General features: G+C 40.4%; 1 protein-coding gene across 1 annotated transcript in view; it reads left to right on the top strand.

Moving 5' to 3' along the window:
• The window catches only part of glud1a (glutamate dehydrogenase 1a), a 112,428-nt gene that overhangs the window by 65,748 nt on the left and 25,484 nt on the right, over positions 1–21,196 (top strand). Inside the window, exons 4-7 of the mRNA XM_059946324.1 lie at positions 5,164–5,227; positions 9,985–10,079; positions 15,037–15,216; positions 20,799–20,936. Coding sequence (XP_059802307.1) covers positions 5,164–5,227; positions 9,985–10,079; positions 15,037–15,216; positions 20,799–20,936 — 477 coding nt within the window. The remainder of the gene's footprint in view (positions 1–5,163; positions 5,228–9,984; positions 10,080–15,036; positions 15,217–20,798; positions 20,937–21,196) is intronic.

Below are 21,196 nucleotides of genomic sequence, written 5' to 3'. Positions count from 1 at the left end.
GGAGGAGGCCATGGATGGACATAATCAGAATGGGAAGTGGAATTAAAATGTGTTGTCCCTGAGAGATCCTGCTTGACCAGCTTGGCGAAGCAGTCTACATCAGGTCTTACTGATATGCAGGGAGCATGGGACACAGTAAATGACCTCAACAGACTCATAAGTGAAGTGTTGCCTCAGCTGGAAGAACTGTTTAGGGCCCTGAATGTTAGTGAAGGTGGATGTGTAGGCACAGGTGTAGCACTTGTTCCATTTGCAAGGATAAGTTTCAGGATGATCAGTGGGGAGGGACGAATCAACAAGGGAGTTGTGTAGGGAATGATCTCTACAGAAAGCAGGAAGTGGGAAAGGTGTGCTTGGTGTTAGGATCCCGTTGGAGATGGTGGAAGTTCTGGAGAATTATGTGCTGGATGCGGAGGCTGGTGAGGTGGTAGTTGAGGAGAAGAGGAACCCTATCCTTCGTAGGGTGGTGGGAAGATGAGGTGAGAGCAGATGTGTGAAATGAGAGAGATGTGGTCGAGGGCAGTGTTGATGGTGGACGAAGAGAAGCCCCTTTCTTTGAAAATCTCCTTCATTCTGGAATGGCATAGTCCTGAGAGCAGATGCAGTGGTGATGGAGGATTGAGAGAAGGGGATAGTGCAAGTAAGAGGGTGGGACGAGGTGTAGTCCGGGTAGCTGTGAGAGGCCGTGAGTTTGTAATAGACATCGGTGGATAAGCTGTCTCTGGAGATACAGTGAGATCGAGAAAGGTAAGGGAGGTGTTGGAAATGGGCCGGGTGAATTTGACGGCAGGGTGGAAGTTGGAGGCAAAGTGGATAAAGTCGACGAGTTCAGCATGGGTGCAGGAAGCAGCTTGTGAATGTAGCATAGGAAAAGTGCGAGATGGTTACTGGTGTAGGCTTGAAACATAGACTGTTCCACGTAGCCAACAAACAGGCAGGCATAGCTGGGACCCATGTGAGTGCCAATGACTACACCTTTTGTTTGAAGGAAGTAGGAGGAGCCAAAAGAGAAAATATTTTGAATAAGGATAAGTTCTGCTGGGTGAATGAGCGTCGTGGTGGAGGGGAACTGGTTAGGTCTGAAATCCAGGGAAAAAAAAATGGAAAGCTTTGAAGCCTTCCTGGTGGGGGATGGAGGAGTATTTAGAGTGAGGACAAGGCAGAGGAGATTTTGTGTCCACAATTCTGATTCATTTGGATCCAATAAGTGCTGATCTGCTGAAATTGTCAAATCTAATATTGTACTGAGGTGGAGTGTGACTTTAAATAACAGTTTAACTCTTTTCAGTGGGTATAAGTTAAACAACTTTTACTAATGAATGTTAGTAAAAGATATAAGAAAGTACAGTGGATTCTAATTATTTGGGCTATCAGTTAATCAGGGCAGCTGCTTATTTGGAGCAATTGTTAAACAACAAAAATTAATAGAGAAAATAGTTAGGATTCCCTTCCCTTCGTTTGGACACTATGCCACTTAATTGGGTCAGGAGACTGTTGCCAAACAGTTTCTAACTGGAGGCAAGAGAAAATCTGCGGATGTTGGAAACCCAAGCAACACATACAAAATGCTGGAGGAATTCAGCAGGCCAGGCATCATATAATGAAAAGAGTGAACATTAGACGTTTTGGGCTGAGACCCTCTGTCAGGACTCTAGCATCAGTTTTTAAATCGTGTGAGTTGAGCTATTTGTGTTCAAAAAGCAGTAATTTTTGTCATTGATAGTTGTGAGAAATGAGCCGCAAGACAATTCAGAACTGTTTTACTCTTTGGGCTTTCAAGCATTCCGTCTTGAAGTCAAAAATGGCTATGAGTGAAAATGAAATGATTTTGCTACTTCAAGTTAGGAACTACGAAGAATTTGAAGGCATCAACAATCATCTTGAATGTTACAATGGAAATGAAGAATAGGTGGATGCAATCGGCAAAGCATTGTATGAAGGCAGTCCATTATTTGCACAAGGTGTTTGCACTGATTTTGTTCATTCACAATCAAAAGAATGTGGCAGTGTCCATTGGATGAATTCCTCCCATGACTATTTGGAACTAACACAGTTTTATAGTACTGTTGTAGTATTGGTAGTGTTCTAATTTGTTTAGTATTTCATTAAATACATAATTTGTTGCTCAGTTAAACAGTAGTTTCTTTTTAATACTTTTTAAAAACTATTTCTATGAAAGTTCAGCCAATTGGGATAGCCATTTAATTGCGCCAAATGTTCTGGTCCCAGTGAATAAAAAATCCACTGTATATAAAGTATCATAATTTGTATTGTAACATTAATATATCAGAAATTTCAGCTGAAAATGTCAGTGGGTTGCAGTTTTTGTTCCATCAATATTTAAGGGGAAAAAAAGAGACAATGACATTTTGAAGGGTGTGAAGAACACAAATGCTGTTGGAGCTTACAAGCACCATTCAATGTTCATGAGATACCAAGTTAACACAAACTGTACAGAGAGACGCATCAGTTTGTGAAGACCAGCCTGTACCTTCTGTTCATCAGGCAGAAGCATTTCCAAGGTAAATGGACATCTCTTGGAGTTGTAGTCACATAGCTTCAAGCTGGTTTCAAACTAATGTTTCCTGCATTTTTTTCATATGGAGGGCACAGCACAATCAAGCTAGGGAATTGAGCTTTTGCTGAAATTTGAGGGATTAGTTTATTGTATGTGGCATTTTAGGTAACCTGTCCATTGCTAACAAGAACAAGATTCCCTGATCTTGTTTATAGCCTTCCTCTCTCAGGCCCACTCTACAAACTTGAAGTGATTAAGGCATCAGACTGAAAGGATGTCCATAGGACTCTAGAAGCATGTGTCAGGAAAAGTAGGATTCTAGTACCTGGAATTCACTGGATAGCAAGCTTTTTACTGTTTACCTGTGCACATCACATGTATTTTGAATTGTTTTCTATTAACTTGCGGTAATATTTTGTTTTCTGTTGTGTGTGATATGTATTGTGGGTGTGCCTTTGTCTTTATTTTGTCTTTCTCGTTATCTACTACACCCCCAATCTTGGTGTCATTCTCAAATTTGCTGGTCCAGTTTACCACATTATCATTCAGATTGTTGAGTTAGATGACGGACAATAACAGACCCAGCACATCAATAGTCACAAACTACTACCGCTCTCTGGCTTCTCCCTCGAAGCCAACATCTAATCTAGTTTGCTACCTCATCTTGAATGCCATGCAACTGAACCTTCTTGACTGACCTCCCATGTGGGACTTTGTCAAAGGCGTTGCTAAAGTCCATGTAGACAATATCCACTGCCTTGCCTTAATCAACTTTATAAGATGGATTAGATATGACCTGCCACACACAAAGCCATGTTGACTATTCCTAATGAGTTCCTGTTTATCAAAACAATTATTTCTTTGTGTGTTCTCTTGCATTTCTTATACTCCTTAAAGTACCTTATTTGCTCCTTCCTGCCTATACCTGCTATACACCTTTTTCTTAAGCAAGGCCTCAATATCTCTCAAACCAAGGTTCCCTTAACCTGCTATCCTAGCCTTCTGATAGGAACATACAAATTCTATTCTGAATATTTCACTTTTGGAAGACTCCCATTTATCAAGTATACCTTTGCCAGAAAACAACCTGTCTCTATCCACACTTGCCAAATCCTTTCTGATACCAAATTAGAATCTAAACCTGAGGACCACACCCATTCTTTTTCATAATTATCTTGGACTAATGGAATTATGATCACCAGATACAAAGTGATGCCCTACACACACTGCTTTCACCGGCCCTGTCTCACACCCTAATAGGAGATCCTGTATTGCACACTTTCTAGTTGAGACTGCTTTGATCTGATTAAGTAAACTTTCCTGAACATGTTTGACAAACTCTATCCCATCTAACCCTTTTGCTGTATGCGAGCCCCTGTCAGTATGTGGAAAATTAAAATCACCTGTTATCACAACTTTATTTTTCTTGCAATAGTCTGCGATGTCTGTTCAAATTTGCTCCTCTAAATCCTGTGGAATGTTGGATGGTCTCTAATATTCCATTATCATGGCCAGCCTTTCCTTATTCCTCAGTTCCACCCATATAGCCTCAGTAGACGAACTCTCCAGTTTGTCCTGCCTGAGCACTGCCATGGTAATTTCCCTGACTAGTTATATCACCCATCCCCCTCCTGCTCTATCTCTTCTAAAGCAACGGAATCCTGGACTGAGCTGCCAGCCCTGCCCCTCCTGCAACCAGATCTCACTAAGGTTACACTGTCATAATTCCACGTCCTGAACCATGCCCTACGCTCATCCGCCTTTCCTACAATACTCCTTGCATTGAAATATATACAACTCAGTACATTGTTCCCATTACACAATCTATTGATTCCTAACTTTGTAGGCTTAACAACATCTTTCCCCACACCCACTCCTCTAGCACTCTGGTTTTTACAGATGCCCCTACAAATTTAGTTTAAATTGCCCCCCTCCCACTCCCTGGCTGTGCAGCATTATTAAACCTTTCCTCAAGGATACAAGTCTCCCTCCAATTCAGGTGCAAACTGTCCCTTCAGTACAGGTCCCACCTTCCCTGGAAGGGAGCCGAATGATCCAAAACTCTGAATCCCTCCCTCCTGCACCATCTCCTTGGACATATGTTATACTGTATGATCTTCCTATTTCTTGCCTTGCATATGCTCAATATCAGAGAATACAAGAAAAATAAATATAGCTCTTAACATCGCATTTTTGTTGAGGTAACTTGCACAGGGAATATAGTACCTCAGTTGCAGTATACTAAAATGCCTTTGCCAGCTGGTAACGTAGTGGCATCAGTGCTGGACTTCGGAGCGAAGGCTTCTGAGTTCGAATCCAGCCGGCTCCCTTGCACACTTTCCATCCGTGCTGGGTTGAGCGTCAAGCTAGCAACTTGGCCTCATAAAAACAAGTAAGCCTGCTTTAAAAAAAAACTACCATCACGACAGCGTCCCAATGACTCCACTCGGAGTCAAGGGCTTTCTTCTTCTTCTTCTTCTTCATGCTTTCAGTTATGTAGTTTTGAAATGAGTCTTTTGACAAGTATCTTGAGTCAAAGATGGTTTATGTTTGAATCTTGAAGTCAATTTTATAAAGTCTCATTTTAGTTTGTTCAGTGTTTGCATTGTACTACCCCACACTGACCAATTTTCTGCCTATTGCAGGATTCCGAATTAGAAAAAATCACAAGAAGATTTACTATTGAGCTGGCAAAAAAAGGATTTATTGGTAAGTTTGTGAAGAATTCTTCTGAAGTACATAATCCTCACCAGATTATATACAGCAGCTGTAGACCAACAAGAATAGTTCTGCATGCCTTTCACTAAAATCATGCTTGCCAACTTCATTCTCTGCCCACTGCATCTGTAACAGATCCTACACATGAATCAAGTTATGTTAGCTTTGAAGGCCATGCAGTTAACCTGTAATGCATGATTTTGTAAGGAATAAAATTATGCCTTGACCCGAGGCTGGGTATGAGGAGGGTCAGTGTAGGATGATGTGAGACATGAATCATTGGTGTAAAGTCCCTGAACCGATAGAGATCTGTAGTCAGTGGAGAGGAACAGGGTGAGGGGGGAGTGTTTGGAAGAATCGGAGTTGACAGTTTGGGTATGGGATTAGGGTTCTGGATCACGTGGACAGGAATGAGCTCCATGAAAATGAATTGACTGAAGAATCAAGTGGCTGTTGTAGGATGGATTGTATGGGGATGGTGAGGCTACTCATTGAGAACTTTTGGGCTGGGCTAGCAGAGAGCAAACTCAGGTGGTCCAAAGACTCAAAAAATGCAAAAGCCCATTAACTGCTGTGCTGTGAAAGCATTGGGAAATCCCATAAAAATAGTCCAACTTAAACTAGGTTTCACCGTAATGTTGTAGGAAAAAAATTGCAAGTATTAAGGGGTCAAAAACCTCCATGAATATAGAAATAATAGGAAGGTTGGGTGAAGAAGGATGGGTCTCACTGCAGTAGACAAGTTGTGATTTAGTTGGAGTGTAGCATTCACTGAAGAGGTGATTGGGTCAGCTAAGTTTAAGATGAAGTACTTTAATGGAGGGTTAGGGAGAATTAACATATTGATCCAACTCTGGAGATGAAATTTTGATAGTTTTGGGTGAATGCAGGACTAGAGGCTCAGATGAAGTCATACAGGATACCATGATTATGAATTCTTAATGATCTGAGGGCTGGAGGTAGATGTCATTGAAGAGGGTTTTGCAGCAAGGACTAAGTGAGTTTGGCTCTCATATTAGTAAGCAGAGAGAGCAATTAAATATGCAGAAATAAAATAGTTGTCACTGGATTACTGGATCATCCTAAATTTCTTAATAGGCTCTTCCTCACTTAAGATGTTTATACTATTATTATTCCTCATTTGATGTTCCCTCTTTCTGTTGCCTTATTTCTGAAATGTGCTGATTACAGACCTTTTTTCCAATCCCGCATTCAAATTGTGATGTGCAAAGTTTTTGACAGGTTTGAAATTTAGTCTGGACTAAGCAAAATTTACATTTAATTTTCAACCCCTTCTGTGGTTTCCACCCCCGCCCCCCACTCCCCCAAGCTTTCCATAGCCCATGAGTCGGTTATTGCTGGATTTGGTCTGGATATTGGAATGTAATTCATTCCAGTGGCAGTTGAGGCGCCATGAGAGCCAACCTAGCAATATGATTTTCTTTGCCTCACTCCCTCCTTCATCTCAGTATTCTGAGGCGGCTGCTTATAATTTATTTCTTGCTACGGCTGAAATTAATACAGGTTGGCAATGGAATTTGAGATATTGGGCCTATGAAGATTGTCAGCAGTTTAGTATGAGCTTTTTGACTTGTTTCATAATTTTTTTGATAGTTCGGTCTTTTAAAATGTGAAAACAATGGATTTGACATTAAATTAGTAATATTATTTGAGGGCAAAAACATTGGAGCCTTTACCAGAATCAACATTTCATTATCCTTTTGATCAGTCAATGTGAGGGAGTTCCCTCTCACCAGTGCAAGCTATTTATTTCCTTTATCTCCATGTATTTCCTCTGTTTTACTTGAACAAGCTGGATTAGATGAAGTTTAGGTACTGCAAGCCATGGATCTGCAATATCCTACTGGAGTCTTCAGCATCCATAGTTACTTGGTCAGAGAGTGGCCTGATCCATACCCTGCCTGGCATCTACTGTGCTGTTTTCCATCAGCAGATAATTGTACACCAATTCAGAATGAACTATGGTTGACATCCAAACAAATCTTGTAGTCACTGGAGATCAGTGATCTAGCTGCAGAAATTCCTTGGGTTTAGCCATCTGAAAGTGTTTCATCAGATGCCTGTCTTCTATTCTAAGACCAGAAATGGGGATATTCACTGATTACATATTGTTCAATTCCTTTTTGCTGCAAATCAGCAAATGAAGTAGCACAGACCGAAAGGAAGCGTGTATCAATTACCTCAAAAGTTGGGTAATGCCCATTTCCCTATCAATCATCCTGAGGATCAGTTGACCAGAAATACAACCATATTTAGCTACATTAATGCTACAAGTCTGGGTATCCTTTGAGTGGCTCACACCTTACAGCCCTAAACCATTTTTCTACTATACATGATGGTATTGTCTACTCTAGCCTGGGTAAGTGCAGTTCTGGGTAATATTTGAAGCTTAATGATCTCCAGGACTAAGCCATCCTTTCCAGCACCTTAGGTGTTAATTATCTTTTCTACTGGCTTAACTGTTACTGCTGTGTACGGTCTACAAAATGTTCCCATTAACCTGGTTGGACTACACTATCATCGTCATCATTATTATGTGCCGTGTCATATGACGTGGGTGATCATGGTCCTTGACCACGATTGTTCTTGGTAATTGTTTTTTTACAGAAGTGGTTTGCCATTGCCTCCTTCTGGTTAGTTTAGTGTCTTTACAAGATGAGTGACCCCTGCCATTATCAATACTCTCCAGAGATTGTCTCCCTACTGTCAGTGGTCGCATAATCAGGACTTGTGATATGCCACCAGCTGCTCATATGACCATCCACCACTTGCTCCTATGGCTTCACATAATCCTGATTTGGGGGGCGAGGGGTGGATAAGCAGGTGCTACACTGTGCCCAAGCATGACCTGCAAGCTAGCAGAGGGAAGGAGCATCTTACACCATTTTTGGTAGAGATATATCTCCAAAATGACAAACCAAATGACAATGCTCCAAAATCTGGAAGTTTAACATTAAGAAACTGAAGGACAGCAGATGTAAGAGAACACCATCTCCTGCCAGTTTTCCTGCAAACTGTTGCATCATCTGTAAGCTTGAATCCTAGCACACTCCCCAATAGCATTGACTGAATACCAACATCCGAAGGGCTGCAGCAGTTCAACACTTCAAAAAACTAGGTAATGATAGAGATCTAGAAGATTATAAGGCTAGTGGGAAGGAGTTTAAGAATTAAATTTGAAGACCCAGAAGGGACCATGAGAAGGCCTTGGCGGACAGGATTAAGGAAAACCCCAAGGCATTCTACAAGTATGTGAAGAGCGAGAGGATAAGACGTGAGAAAATAGGATCAATCAAATGTGATGGTGGAAAAGTGTGTATGAACTGGAGGAGATAGCAGAGATACTTGATGAATACTTTAGTATTCATTATGGAAAAGGATCTTGGCAATTGTAGGGATGACTTACAGTGGATTTAAAAGCTTGAGCATATGGACATTAAGAAAGAGGAAGTGCTGGAGCTTTTGGAAAGCATCAAGTTGGATAAGTCTCCGGGAACTCCACAGGCGAAAGAGGAGATTGCTGAGCCTCTGGCAATGAACTTTGCATCATCAATGGGGATGAGAGAGGTTCTGAAAGATTGGAGGGTTGCAGATGTTTTTTCTTATTCAAGAAAGGGAGGAGAGATAGCCCAGGACATTATAGACCAGTGAGTCTTACTTCTGTGGTTGGTAAGTTGATGGAAAAGATCCTGAGGCAGGATTAATGAACATTTGGAGAGGCATAATATGATTGGGAATAGTCAGCATTGCTTTGTGAAAGGCAGGTTGAGTGAACTCAGCCTTTTCTCTTTGAGCAGAAGAGGGTGAGATGTGACCTGATAGAGGTGTATAAGATGATGAGAGGCATTGATCGTGTGGATAGTCAGAGGCTATTTCCTAGAGCTGAAATGGCTAACACGAGAGGGCACAGTTTTAAGGTGCTTAGAAGTAGATACAGAGGAGATGTCAGGGGTAACATTTTTACACAGAGTGGTGAGTGCATAGAATGGGCTACCAGCAATGGTGGTGGAAGCAGATATGATAGGGTCTTTTAAGAGACTCCTTGATGGGAACATGGAGCTTAGAAAAATAGGGGGCTATGGGTAACCCTAGGTATTTTCTAAAGTAAGTTCATGTTAAGCACAACATTGTTGCCCAAAGGGCCTGTATTGTGCTGTAGGTTTTCTATGTTTCTGTGTGATTTGATACCATCTCAGTGGTAGTTAGGTTTGAACATGAACTACTGGCCTTGCTGGTGATACCCATATCTTGAAAAATGTTCACAGCAGTTACTATGTAGGTTGTTTGATGAACTGAATCTTGCACATATGCATTCTTTAAAAAAAAATTGTTCTATCTTTTGGACATTTCAAAATTGACAACAGCTTATTAAATATGAGAAAAGTCTGATTAAAAGTCTGTAATTTTCATACCGGCTGAATCCAGCTCAGACTGCATGATGTCTTTTTCTAGTTGCAAGACACTTTTGACCCATCATGAGGTGTGACTAATTATGTCACTTTGAGAATGTTGGAATTCTGTGCTACTCTGGCAAGTTTGTCCATTACCAAAATGTATGAGAGCAGTGTTTCTCATGGACAGAAAAATAACTTGAGGAGGTAGCCCATAGAAGGTGCAGAACTGGGTTCTGTTGTGTGCAGTTAAAGTTTCTATTTTTAATTTGTTCCAATGTTTTACTGTAGATTTAGTGATTCTTGGAAGGTCAAAGCTTTTGTTTGCCCTCTTAGGACCTGGTATTGACGTGCCAGCCCCTGACATGAGCACAGGTGAGCGAGAGATGTCTTGGATTGCTGATACTTTCGCCACAACAATGGGACACCAGGTGAGTGGACAAGGAAAGTGAATGGATAAGATCTTTTTGCTTCTGCGTGAAATCATTAGATGAAATATTAGAAGTCTTTATTCAAGACTAGGTTATTTATTGAAAGTGAATATGGATTTTACAACAGGCTAATTCTGACTTCCAGATTCTGGATTTGAATATCTCATCAGCCAAGAAATTGCAGGGCATAAGGTGAGCAAAAGGGCATAGAAGTGGCAAAGGATGTTAGTAGAATATTGTACTGGTATCTGGCTGTTGATTAAAAGTGCATTAATTTTAAAAGAATTTAATGCTCTCAAATTCATTTTTTTACTCATTTGTTGTTACTTCCTTTGACTAAATAAAGATTTTAAATTCCGTTGAAACTGAATCCAGCATTCATACATTTTGGGCTGAAATGTAACAACCAAAGTGCCTGGTGGGACAGCAAAAGAGCCTGATCATATGTCTGGCATTCCACTATCAATATCTCTAGTTGCCATTGACCTGAAATTTAACTGGACACCCATGACTGAATAATTCATTTTTGTAGTAATTTTATCTCCAAAACACCAAAATGAATGCCCAGGAAGGTTCTTTTTAGGGAATGGTAATCTCAGCCAGAACCAGAAGCATAAGCAGAATCTATAAGATTTTAAGTGTTTGTTACTAAACATTTGAAAAAGATCAGGGAAAGGAACAGCATGTGGACTTTACATGTTTTCCAAAGATCCTTATTACAGTAGCTCTTCCAATTCTAGCACTGAGATTAGTATTTTTATGTTCTCCAAGTAGTTCTTCAACATGATTTTTTTTCCCCCTTTGATATACAAGTTCTGTTTGCCTATAGCTGGTGATTCTCTGTCCTCCCACGATTGTTCATTAGCTGGATGTGCAATATATCTGGGAGCCTGTTACTTGATGAGGATACTGGCAGAAACTTAAGTCCAGATTGGCAGCTTCTATTTTCCTAATACTGAGTGTGTCTCATGATGTATACATGTTTAACATTTCAAACAGTTAAAACCATAGCCTTAATCTGCATATGGTATATATGCAGTTCCTATCCCGCTTACCTATTTGTACAGTGCCTTACCAAAGCTAAGTGGGAAAAAATTCCAAATCCTGAGCTTCACCCATTGATGAGATTGATCTTCAGTACCCTTAGTCTGAATACATTTGGCTCTGACAGTATTGCAGATGAGTTAACACTCCAGTGGTTGAAGGCATACCTCACACAAAAGGAGATGTTGTAATTGGAAGTTGCTAAGTCTTGGCTTAGGACCTCACTCCAGAGGTTCCTCAGGGTAGTGTTCTGTGCAAACCATCTATTGCTTCATCAGTGAATCTTCTTTCAGAAGGTCTGAAGTGGAGATGACTGCTAATGATTATACAATGTTATGTTTCATTCTCATCTCAGCAAATAAAAATGTCCATGCTGCAAGACTTAGACAACACTTGGGCATGGGGCTGTTCAGAGGAAAATAATATTAGCATCATGAGTCAGGCAATATCCATCAGTAATAATTTTCCAACCACTCTTGATATTCAAAGGTATTATCATTGCAACGTCCACTACAATCAATAAGCTAGGTCCTGGAATGCCCTTCCCAGAAGCGTTTCCATCTGAAGAACAGTAATCATTCAAGAGAATAGCTGAGCAATTCAAGGTTAATAAATCCCCTCCTTACCAGTGATGCCTATATCCTGAGGTGAGGAGTGAGATTTGGTTGGAATAAGTAAAACTAAAGCTAGTTGCACCTGTTCACTATATGTATTAGTGAAAATGATCTCAATGATGAGCCACATATCCAGGTTTCCTCAGGACAAAGTTAATAGTTGCATAATGATTATGGATTAATGATGGGTGGGCAAAACTGGCAGATTCCTAAGAAGTGTTTTAAACCAATATTAAAATCGAAAGAAATTCATTTATACTGCAAGAGAAGAAAATGCTGACATTCAAAAAGGTCTGAATTTCTTTGCATATTACAAAATGTTAGCTTGCAATTGGTAATTATAATGCAACTGGAATGTTTTACTTGACTATTCTTGAAAGTAGAGTTGATGAAATCATATCTAAATTCTGCTGTGATACATCTACCTAAATGAACACTTTTGCCTTGGGTGAGGTACAACTGATGTTTGCAAGCCTGATGGCTGGAATAAAGGGATTAGTGAAAGAAGGCAAAAAAGTTATGCCTGCATTCCTAGAGTCCAGAAGAATAAGAAGTGATTTCACTGAAACACATTCTTGAGGCTCCTCTTGGGACAGGTGCAACAAAAGTTTCCCCTAGTAAGGAAGGCTAAAATTAGGGGTCAGACATGTAGCACAGGATATTCACTGAGATTATGAATAGCTGGAATTCTCTACTTTTATCAACTTTCTCTTCTACGTGTCAAATGATAGACTTAGAAGATAGAGGATCTAGGGGCAGTACTGGATGCTGGAGTCAAAATACAAAATGCCATGCTGCTCCCAACTTCTAGTGTTCAAAGCAATTTGGGAGCTTCTGATCACCAATCAAATTGTAGAGGTCAGGTAGTTAAAGGCTAATTACTTCAGCCATGTAAAAACAGAGTATTGCATATTACAGTGGATTCCAGTTAATTGGGACCGGTACATTTTGGCTCAATTAAGCTGCTGCTCCAATTAGTTGATTTATGGATGTAGTCAAAAGGTATAAAAAAGGCAAACTACAATTTAACTGAGTAGCAAATTATGCATTTAAATGAAGTATAAAAACAAAGTAGAACACTAGCAATACTACAACAGTACTATAAAACTGTGTATTAGGTCCTTAATTACTCCACTGGAGTAATTCATCCAGTGCATATTGCTATATTGCTGTGTTCTTTTGACTGTAAATGAACAAAATCAGCAGAGACCGAATATATATAAAGGACTGCCTTCATACAATTCTGTAGAAGATTGCATCCTCCAAATCTTCATATTCATTGTAACATTCAAGATGATTGTCAATACCTTCAAATCCTTAACTTGAAGTGATGAAATCATTTCATTTTCACTTCTGGCTATCTTTGGCATCTCCAAGCCTGATGTTCTAACCTGTAGTGAGCAAAGCAGTTTTGAATTGTCTTGCTGCTTATTTCTCGCCAACTATCAGTAACAAATCACTGCTTTTGGAACACAGGCACATGCAACTAATGCCTTTTTATAAAACTGAATGCTCCAAGCACAATGTAGTGTCTAATGGCCATGCTAGTGCATGCAACTGACACTAGTTAAGAACTGTTCACCAACAGTCTTCTGTCCCAGTTAAACAAGTAGTGTCCCAAATAAATAAAGGAAACCCTGGCTATTTTCTCAATTTAGCTTTTGTCCTTTGAGTTGTCCCAAATATTCAGCTGCCATTATTTACTGATGGTCCATTACACCCAAGGAATGTATTGGTTCTGAAGGAAAGAATAAAGATTTGCTGGAATATTTCTGTTGCAAAGTCTGGGTTATGAGGTAAGATTACGTACCAAGTATGATTTGGCATTTGGAAAAATGGCATTTTATGGTGGTACGGAAAGAGCCTAATAGAATATTTAACCACTGAAAATTGAAGCAAATGGACAAAATTAGAAGCTGGCCATTCCAGAGGTAAGAAAAAGGCTTGTTAGAAACAGGAGCTGATAATTCAGCCTTTCAAGCCAGTTTAGCTATTCAACAACAAAATTGCTCATCCATGATTTAATTCAATTTGTTCGTATCCTTTAAAATCACGCGTTAACATGAAATTTTAATTTGGTAAATTTGCATTCTTTAAAAGAATACCTTGGTGCATTTCCCATTATGACTGATGCATATGTTCTATATAGAAAAATATTTTCTCATATCAAATTCTTTATTACTTCTAAAACTGCTTGTTACTTAGGTTAACTGGTAGGTGTCAGAAGGCAAAGAATCTTGTTATAACTAACTAGACTGGGGCTGTAAATAGAATAGAGGAAGACTCAAATGCTCTAACTGAGACACAGTACAAAAGTTGCTGGAAATACAGCATAAGAATTGTGGGAAAGCTTAGCAAGTTAGGCTGTATCTGTGGTGCAAAATTGGGTTGTATCAAGTCAGGAATTGAAAACAGCAACTGACATGCTGGGAATCTGAAGCAAAAACAAAATGTTAGTAACACTTGGTAGCACACAGAGAGAGTGAGCCAAATAATTTAGTGTGCACACAAGTGAAATGTTTTGATACATAAATTTAATACTGGAGAAATTGATTGTAGTGTGGTAGAGCTATCATGCAACCTGTTATTTTAGTGATACCATTTTGGGTATTAAATGAAGATTTAAGTCTTTGAGGAACTTAAGGAATAACGACTTTTAATGCAAAAGGAAATATTCTACCTTGTTTTCAGATATATAATATTCCTGCTTCCATTGCTGATATGTAAGCACAAAATGCCTAAAGCTGAACTGGATCTCCTGTAGCCATGAAATTATTGTCAAACATAATTTATTAATTTGCCAAGAAAGCATCGTGAGCTGCATGTGGTGCAGGGCCAATTTTTTTTGGATATCAGTTTCATGTTGCTGCACAAGTTGGCAACCAGTCATTTAGTGATTGATGATTAACCAGATCAGTGTGTCCAGCAAAGTCTCTTTATCCGTAGACTCTGTGTGAAAACTAATCTAGCTGTCCAGTATTTGTCATGGGATATGTTTGTATTTGCCTATAACTTACCTGCAGTTTCAACTAGTGTTTTGGCACTCTGGGGTGTCAGTTATCAGTGAGAGTGTTGTGGTGTGTTATTACTGAGGAATGAGGTCAGGAAGTACTTGATGAAGGCTGACTGAGAAGGGGCATAAACTCAAATAACCTTTTATTGGATTTGGCTCCTGAAGTTGAAGGGCATTAGGAAGATGCTAGCTGCAGGAATTTTCAGCAACAGAGAGAAGTTTCTCTATGTGGACCCAACTGTATTGTATGTGTTTTTAAGTTTGTATTAACAATTTTCTGTGGCAGGATATAAATGCTCATGCCTGTGTGACTGGTAAACCCATCAGCCAAGGTGGCATCCATGGGCGAATTTCAGCTACAGGACGTGGAGTATTCCATGGGATTGAGAACTTTATTAATGAAGCATCTTACATGAGTGTCCTTGGAATGACCCCAGGCTTTGGAGACAAAACTTTCGTCATTCAGGTTTGTAGTGGATACTGAACAATGCTTTACCTTATTCAATTCTGCTATGTCTATATTAATACCCTTTGGGCATGACCCTTTAACCATGTGGAGGAAATATTTGTAATTGATTTCACTCTGACTTCTACATTCAATATCTTCCATGGATGTGCAATGCTTTTTAAAAGTGTTCAGCCCTCAACCCTTTGCTCACATACGTAAGTAAGTAGTGCAATTTTTATTTGTGAATAGCGTGCTCCATTTTTCACAGTAGACCCCAAAACAAAGGGAAAATTGTAAAGCATGAAGAACTAAAAATTCAAAACAAATGTCAGCAGTTCAAAAGTATTCATCCCCATTTGTCAGTACTTAGTCGAACCACCTCTTGCAGCTATTGCAGTCTTTAGATAATTCTCTATCAGCTTTACACAATGTGATGGAACAAAATTTGTCCATTCCTCCTTGTGGAATTGCTCAGGCTGTGCCAGGTTAGTTGGGACAGCAGTCTTGAGGTCTTGCCAGGGATATTCAATGAGGTTAAGGTCAGAACTCTGACTGGACCACTCAAGGACATTTGAATCCACACTGTGGCAGTGTGCTTTGAGTTACTGTCCTGCTCAAAGACAAACTTCCACTCTAGTTTAAGCTTACTGGCAGAGGCTAGCAGGTTTTTTAATCCAGGATCTCTGTATTTAGCAGCATTCATCTTCCCACCAATCCTGACCAGATTTCTAGTCCCTGCTGCTAAAAAGCATCCCAATATCAATATGCTCATTCCACTGTACAGTAGAGATGGTGATAACTGGCTGATGCACAGTATTAGATATTATGCTACACATATCGCTTAATGTTGAGGCCAAAAAATTCCACTTTAGTCTCATCTGACCACAAGATCCTCTTCCACATCTTTACAGTATCTTCTAAGTGACGTCTTGCAAAATCTTTATGGATTAGGATGTTTTTTTTTTATCCAGGGCTTCTTCCTTGCCAATCTTCCATTTAAAAAATCCTTTATGTACAAGGTCTTGGAGATTGTGGAGCCAGGAACTTTGTCTCCTATTGCAGCTACAGACTTCTGCAGTTTCCCTCTCTTATGAGCGCAATTCTTCTCCAGCGACTAAGTTTAGAGGGGCAGTTTGATCCAGACAGTGGACTACACTAAGCTCCGAGGCATGTTCAGTGCCTTTGAGTTGGTTTTGTATCCTTCCCTATATTTGTGCTTCTCTGTTATCATTCCCTGGCCTGCCCTTACTTTGGTCTGTTGAAAATCTAGCATCCTGTTGGACCTTACTGAGAGAGGGTATATTTATTCATTGAAAACAAGTGACCTACATCAACAAATCAGAGAGGCGATTCTGTGGACGCAGGAAAGAAACTCGGATGGTAGTTTGCCTCCCAGGTGCCAGGGTCCGGGATGTTTCAGATCGCGTCCAAGATATCCTGCGGTGGGAGGGAGAACAGCCTGAGGTCGTGGTACATATTGGTACCAATGACATAGGTAGGAAAAGGGAAGAGGTCCTGAAAAAAGACTACAGGGAATTAGGAAGGAAGTTGAGAAGCAGGACCACAAAGGTAGTAATCTTGGGATTACTGCCTGTGCCAGACAATAGGAATAGAATAAGGTGGAGGATAAATGCGTGGCTGAGGGATTGGAGCAGGGGGCAGGGATTCAGGTTTCTAGATCATTTGGGACCTCTATTGGAGCAGGTGTGACCTGTACAAAAAGGACAGGTTGCACTTGAATCCCAGAGGACCAATATTTTGGCAGGAAGGTTTGCTAAGGCTACCGGGGAGAGTTTAAACTAGAATTGTTGCGGGGTGGGAACCGAACAGAAGAGACTAGGAAGGTTGGCTCACAAATAGAGAAAGCTTGTAGACGGTGCAAGAGGGAGGATAGCCAGGTGATAGAGAAGGGATGTGCTCAGACTGAAGGTTTGAGATGTGTCAATCTTAATGCAAGGAGCGTTGTGAACAAAGCACAAGAGTTTAGAGCGTGGATCAGTACTTGGAGATTTGATGAAGTGGCCATTACAGAGACTTGGATGGCTCAGGGACAGGAATGGCTACTTCAAGTGCCGGGTTTTAGATGTTTCAGAAGGGACAGGGAGGGAGGCAAAAGAGGTGGGGGTGTGGTACTGTTGATCAGAGATAGTGTCACTGCTGCAGAAAAGGTGGACGCTATGGAGAGATTGTCAATGGAGTCTCTGTGGGTGGAGGTTAGGAACAGGAAGGGGTCAATAACTTTACTGGGTGTTTTTGTTACAGGCTGCCCAATAGTAACAGGGATATCGAGGAGCAGATAGGGAAATAGATCCTTGAAAGGTGTAATAATAGCAGTTGTTGTGATGGGAGATTTTTATTTCACAAATATTGATTGGCATCTCCCTAGAGTGAGGGGTTTAGATGGGGTGGAGTTTGTTAGGTGTGTTCAGGAAGGTTTCTTGAGAAAGTATGTAGATAAGCCTCCTAGAGGAGAGGCTGTACTTGATTTGGTATTGGGAAATGGATCCGGTCAGGTGTCATATTTCTGTGGGAGAGTATTTTGGAGATAGTGATCATAATTCTATCTCCTTTACAATAGCATTGGAGAGAGTTAGGAACAGACAAGTTAGAAAAGTGTTTAATTAGAGTAAGGAGAATTATGAAGCTATCAGGCAGGAACTTGAAAGCATAAATTGTTCTCAGGGAAAAGTACGGAAGAAATGTGGCAAATGTTCAGGGAATATTTGTGAGGAGTTCTGCATAGGTACGTTCAAATGAGATGTAGATTATGGTAGGGTACAGGAACTGTGGTGTAGAAAAGCTGTAATAAATCTAGTCAAAAAGAAAAATAAAGCTTACAAAAGGTTCAGAGAGCTAGGTAATATTAGAGATCTATAAGATTATTGGGTTATTAGGAAGGACCTTAAGAAGGAAATTAGGAGAGCCAGAAGGGGCCATGAGAAGGCCTTGGCGGGCAGGATTAAGGAAAACCCCAAGGCATTCTACAAGTATGTGAAGAGCAAAAGGATAAGACGTGAAAGAATAGGACCAATCAAGTTTGACAGTGGGAAAGTGTGTATGGAACCGGAGGGAAAAATAGAGGTACTTAATGAATACTTTACTTCAGTATTCACTATGGAAAAGGATCTTGGTGATTTTAGTAATGACTTGCAGCAGACTGAAAAGCTTGAGCAGATGGATATTAAGAATGAGGATGTGCTGGAGCTTTTAGAAAGCATCAAGTTGGATAAGTCGCCAGGACCAGATGTGATGTACCCCAGGCTGCTGTGGGAGGCGAGGGGAGAGATTGCTGAGCCTCTGGTGATGATCTTTGCATCATCAACGGGGACGTGAGAGGTTCTGGAGGATTGGTGGGTTGCAGGTGTTGTTCCCTTATTCAAGAAAGGGAGTAGAGATAGCCCAGGAAATTACAGACCAGTGAGTCTTAGCTCAGTGATTAATATGTTGATGGAGAAGATCCTGAGAGCCAGGATTTATGAACATTTGGAGAGGTATAATATGATTAGGAATAGTCAGCATGGCTTTGTCAAGGGCAGGTCGTGCCTTTCGAGCCTGATTGAACGTGACTAAATACATTGATAAAGGAAGAGCAGTAGATATAGTGTATATGGATTTCAGCAATAAGGTTCCCCATTATTGAGAAAGTAAGGAGGCATGGGATCCAAGGGGACATTGCTTTGTGCATCCAGAACTGGCTTGCCCACAGAAGGCAAAGAGTGGTTGTAGACGGGTCATAATCTGCATGGAGGTCTGTCACTAGTGGAGTGCCTCAGCGATCTGTTCTGGGACCCTTACTCTTCGTGATTTTTATAAATGATCTGGATGAGGAAGTGGAGGGATGGGTTAGTAAGTTTGCTGATGACACAAAGGTTGGAAGTGGTGTGGATAGTGTAGAGGGCTGTCAGAGGTTACAGTGGGACATTGATAGGATGCAAAACTGAGTTGAGAAGTGGCAGATGGAGTTCAACCCAGAGAAGTATGAAGTGGTTCATTCTTGGTCAAATATGATGGCAGAATATAGTATTAATAGCAAGACTCTTGGCAATGTGGAGGATCAGAGGGATCTTGGGGTCCAAGTCCATAGGACGCTCAAAGCAGCTGCGCAGGTTGACTCTCTGGTTAAGAAGGCATACGGTGTATTGGCCTTCATCAATCATGGAAATGAATTTAGGAGCCGGGAGGTAATGTTACAGCTATATAGGACCCTGGTCAGACCCCACTTGGAGTACTGTGCTCAATTCTGGTTGCCTCACTACAGGAAGGATGTGGAAGCCATAGAAAGGGTGCAGAGGACATTTACAAGGATGTTGCCTGGATTGGGGAGCATGCCTTATGAGAATAAGTTGAGTGAACTCGGCCTTTTCTTCTTGAGTGAAGGAGGATGAGAGGTGACCTGATAGAGGTGCATAAGATGGTAAGAGGCATTGATCTTGTGGATAGTCAGAGGCTTTTCCCTAGGGCTGAAATGGTTGCCACAAAAGGACACAGGTTTAAGGTGCTGGGGAGTAGGTACAGAGGAGATGTCAGGGGTAAATTTTTTTTCCTCAGAATGGTGAGTGTGTGGAATGGGCTGTCAGCAAAGGTGGTGGAGGCGGATACGATAGAGTCTTTTGAGAGACTTTTGAATAGGTACATGGAGCTTAGAACAATAGAGAGCTATAGGTAAGCCTAGTAATTTCTAAGGTAGGGACATGTTTAGCACAACTTTGTGGGCTGAAGGGTCTGTATTGTGCTGTAGGTTTTCTATGTTTCTGCCTTCTATCTACACTGCCTTCAAAAACTATGTATAAATTATTTCAATAACCAAACTTGCAGCTCCTTTTTGTTCTGAAGATATCCCCACTTCCTAGGTTAATTGTAAAACTCAACAGCATGTATGTCATTGCAAACTGGAATCCAAGTGCAAAATGTTTTCTAATAAGGTAGTATACAATGGTAAACATGATTCTCAATTTCAAGAAATTAGCTTGAGGTTCTGAGAAGCAAAGATGTGGACCTGTCTATATTGGGTGATAGATTTTTCATTCCCTTAAATCTAGATGCAAATTTTGAAATGACAAAAGCAAAAACAAATTTCTCCCTGTGGAAATATTTTTTTAACATTTTAGCAGTCAGAACTTGTATTTGACTAATCTAAGGCTTGATAATATACCTGGAGGAAAAGGATTCTCTCCCTATTAGCACCTTGAATTCAGTGAGAATTTCAATTGTCCGTTATTAAGTTTACATTATACAAGGTTGCATTTCAAATCCTAGTTCTGCAGGATTACTGAAGGAAAGTTGTGGGTTATTAGTTGACTTCAGTGTCCTGCAATTATGAAGATATCATTTGTTTTTTTTTATTCCCACTAACTATTAATCTCATCCAAGCTATTAAAGAATTGCATAAGCATCAGATGAACTACACCATTTTGGGATACTAATTTAAAAACTGTTCTCCAAGAAAAGTCATTTGGATGATAAAACAAAAAATAGTGAAGAATGGGGGACTTTCAGAGCAAGTGAAACATTCTGAAGAAGCTCATTAAATGCTCTTGAAGATTTTAACAGGTAATATCAATACTGATGATGGTGACTCCTGTTTCTGTGTCATTGCGCAGGGATTTGGTAATGTAGGGATGCACTCCATGAGGTACTTGCATCGCTATGGAGCAAAGTGCATAGGTGTTGGTGAGTTGGATGGGTCCATTTGGAACGAGAATGGAATAGATCCCAAGGAATTAGAGGATTACAAACTGGTAAGTAAATATCTACTAACACTTCTGTGATGCTCAGCAGGTCAGGCAACAGATCTATGGAAAGAAATAGTCAGTGACCATTCTGATCCTTCAGGTCATTAGCCTGAAATATTAACTTATTTTTCTCTCTCCATAGTTGCTGACTAATCTATTTCTTGCAGTTTTTGCTTTTAGTTTATATTTCCATCATCTACTATTTGGATTTGGGGGTGCTACTGTTGCTGTTCTTTTCTGCAAGTGAGGGGTGTCAGGGATTGGTA

The sequence above is a fragment of the Hypanus sabinus genome, chromosome 21 (assembly GCF_030144855.1).
Source record: "Hypanus sabinus isolate sHypSab1 chromosome 21, sHypSab1.hap1, whole genome shotgun sequence".
NCBI classification, from domain to species: Eukaryota; Metazoa; Chordata; class Chondrichthyes; order Myliobatiformes; family Dasyatidae; genus Hypanus; species Hypanus sabinus.
This window is presented reverse-complemented; position numbering and strand designations above follow the sequence as displayed.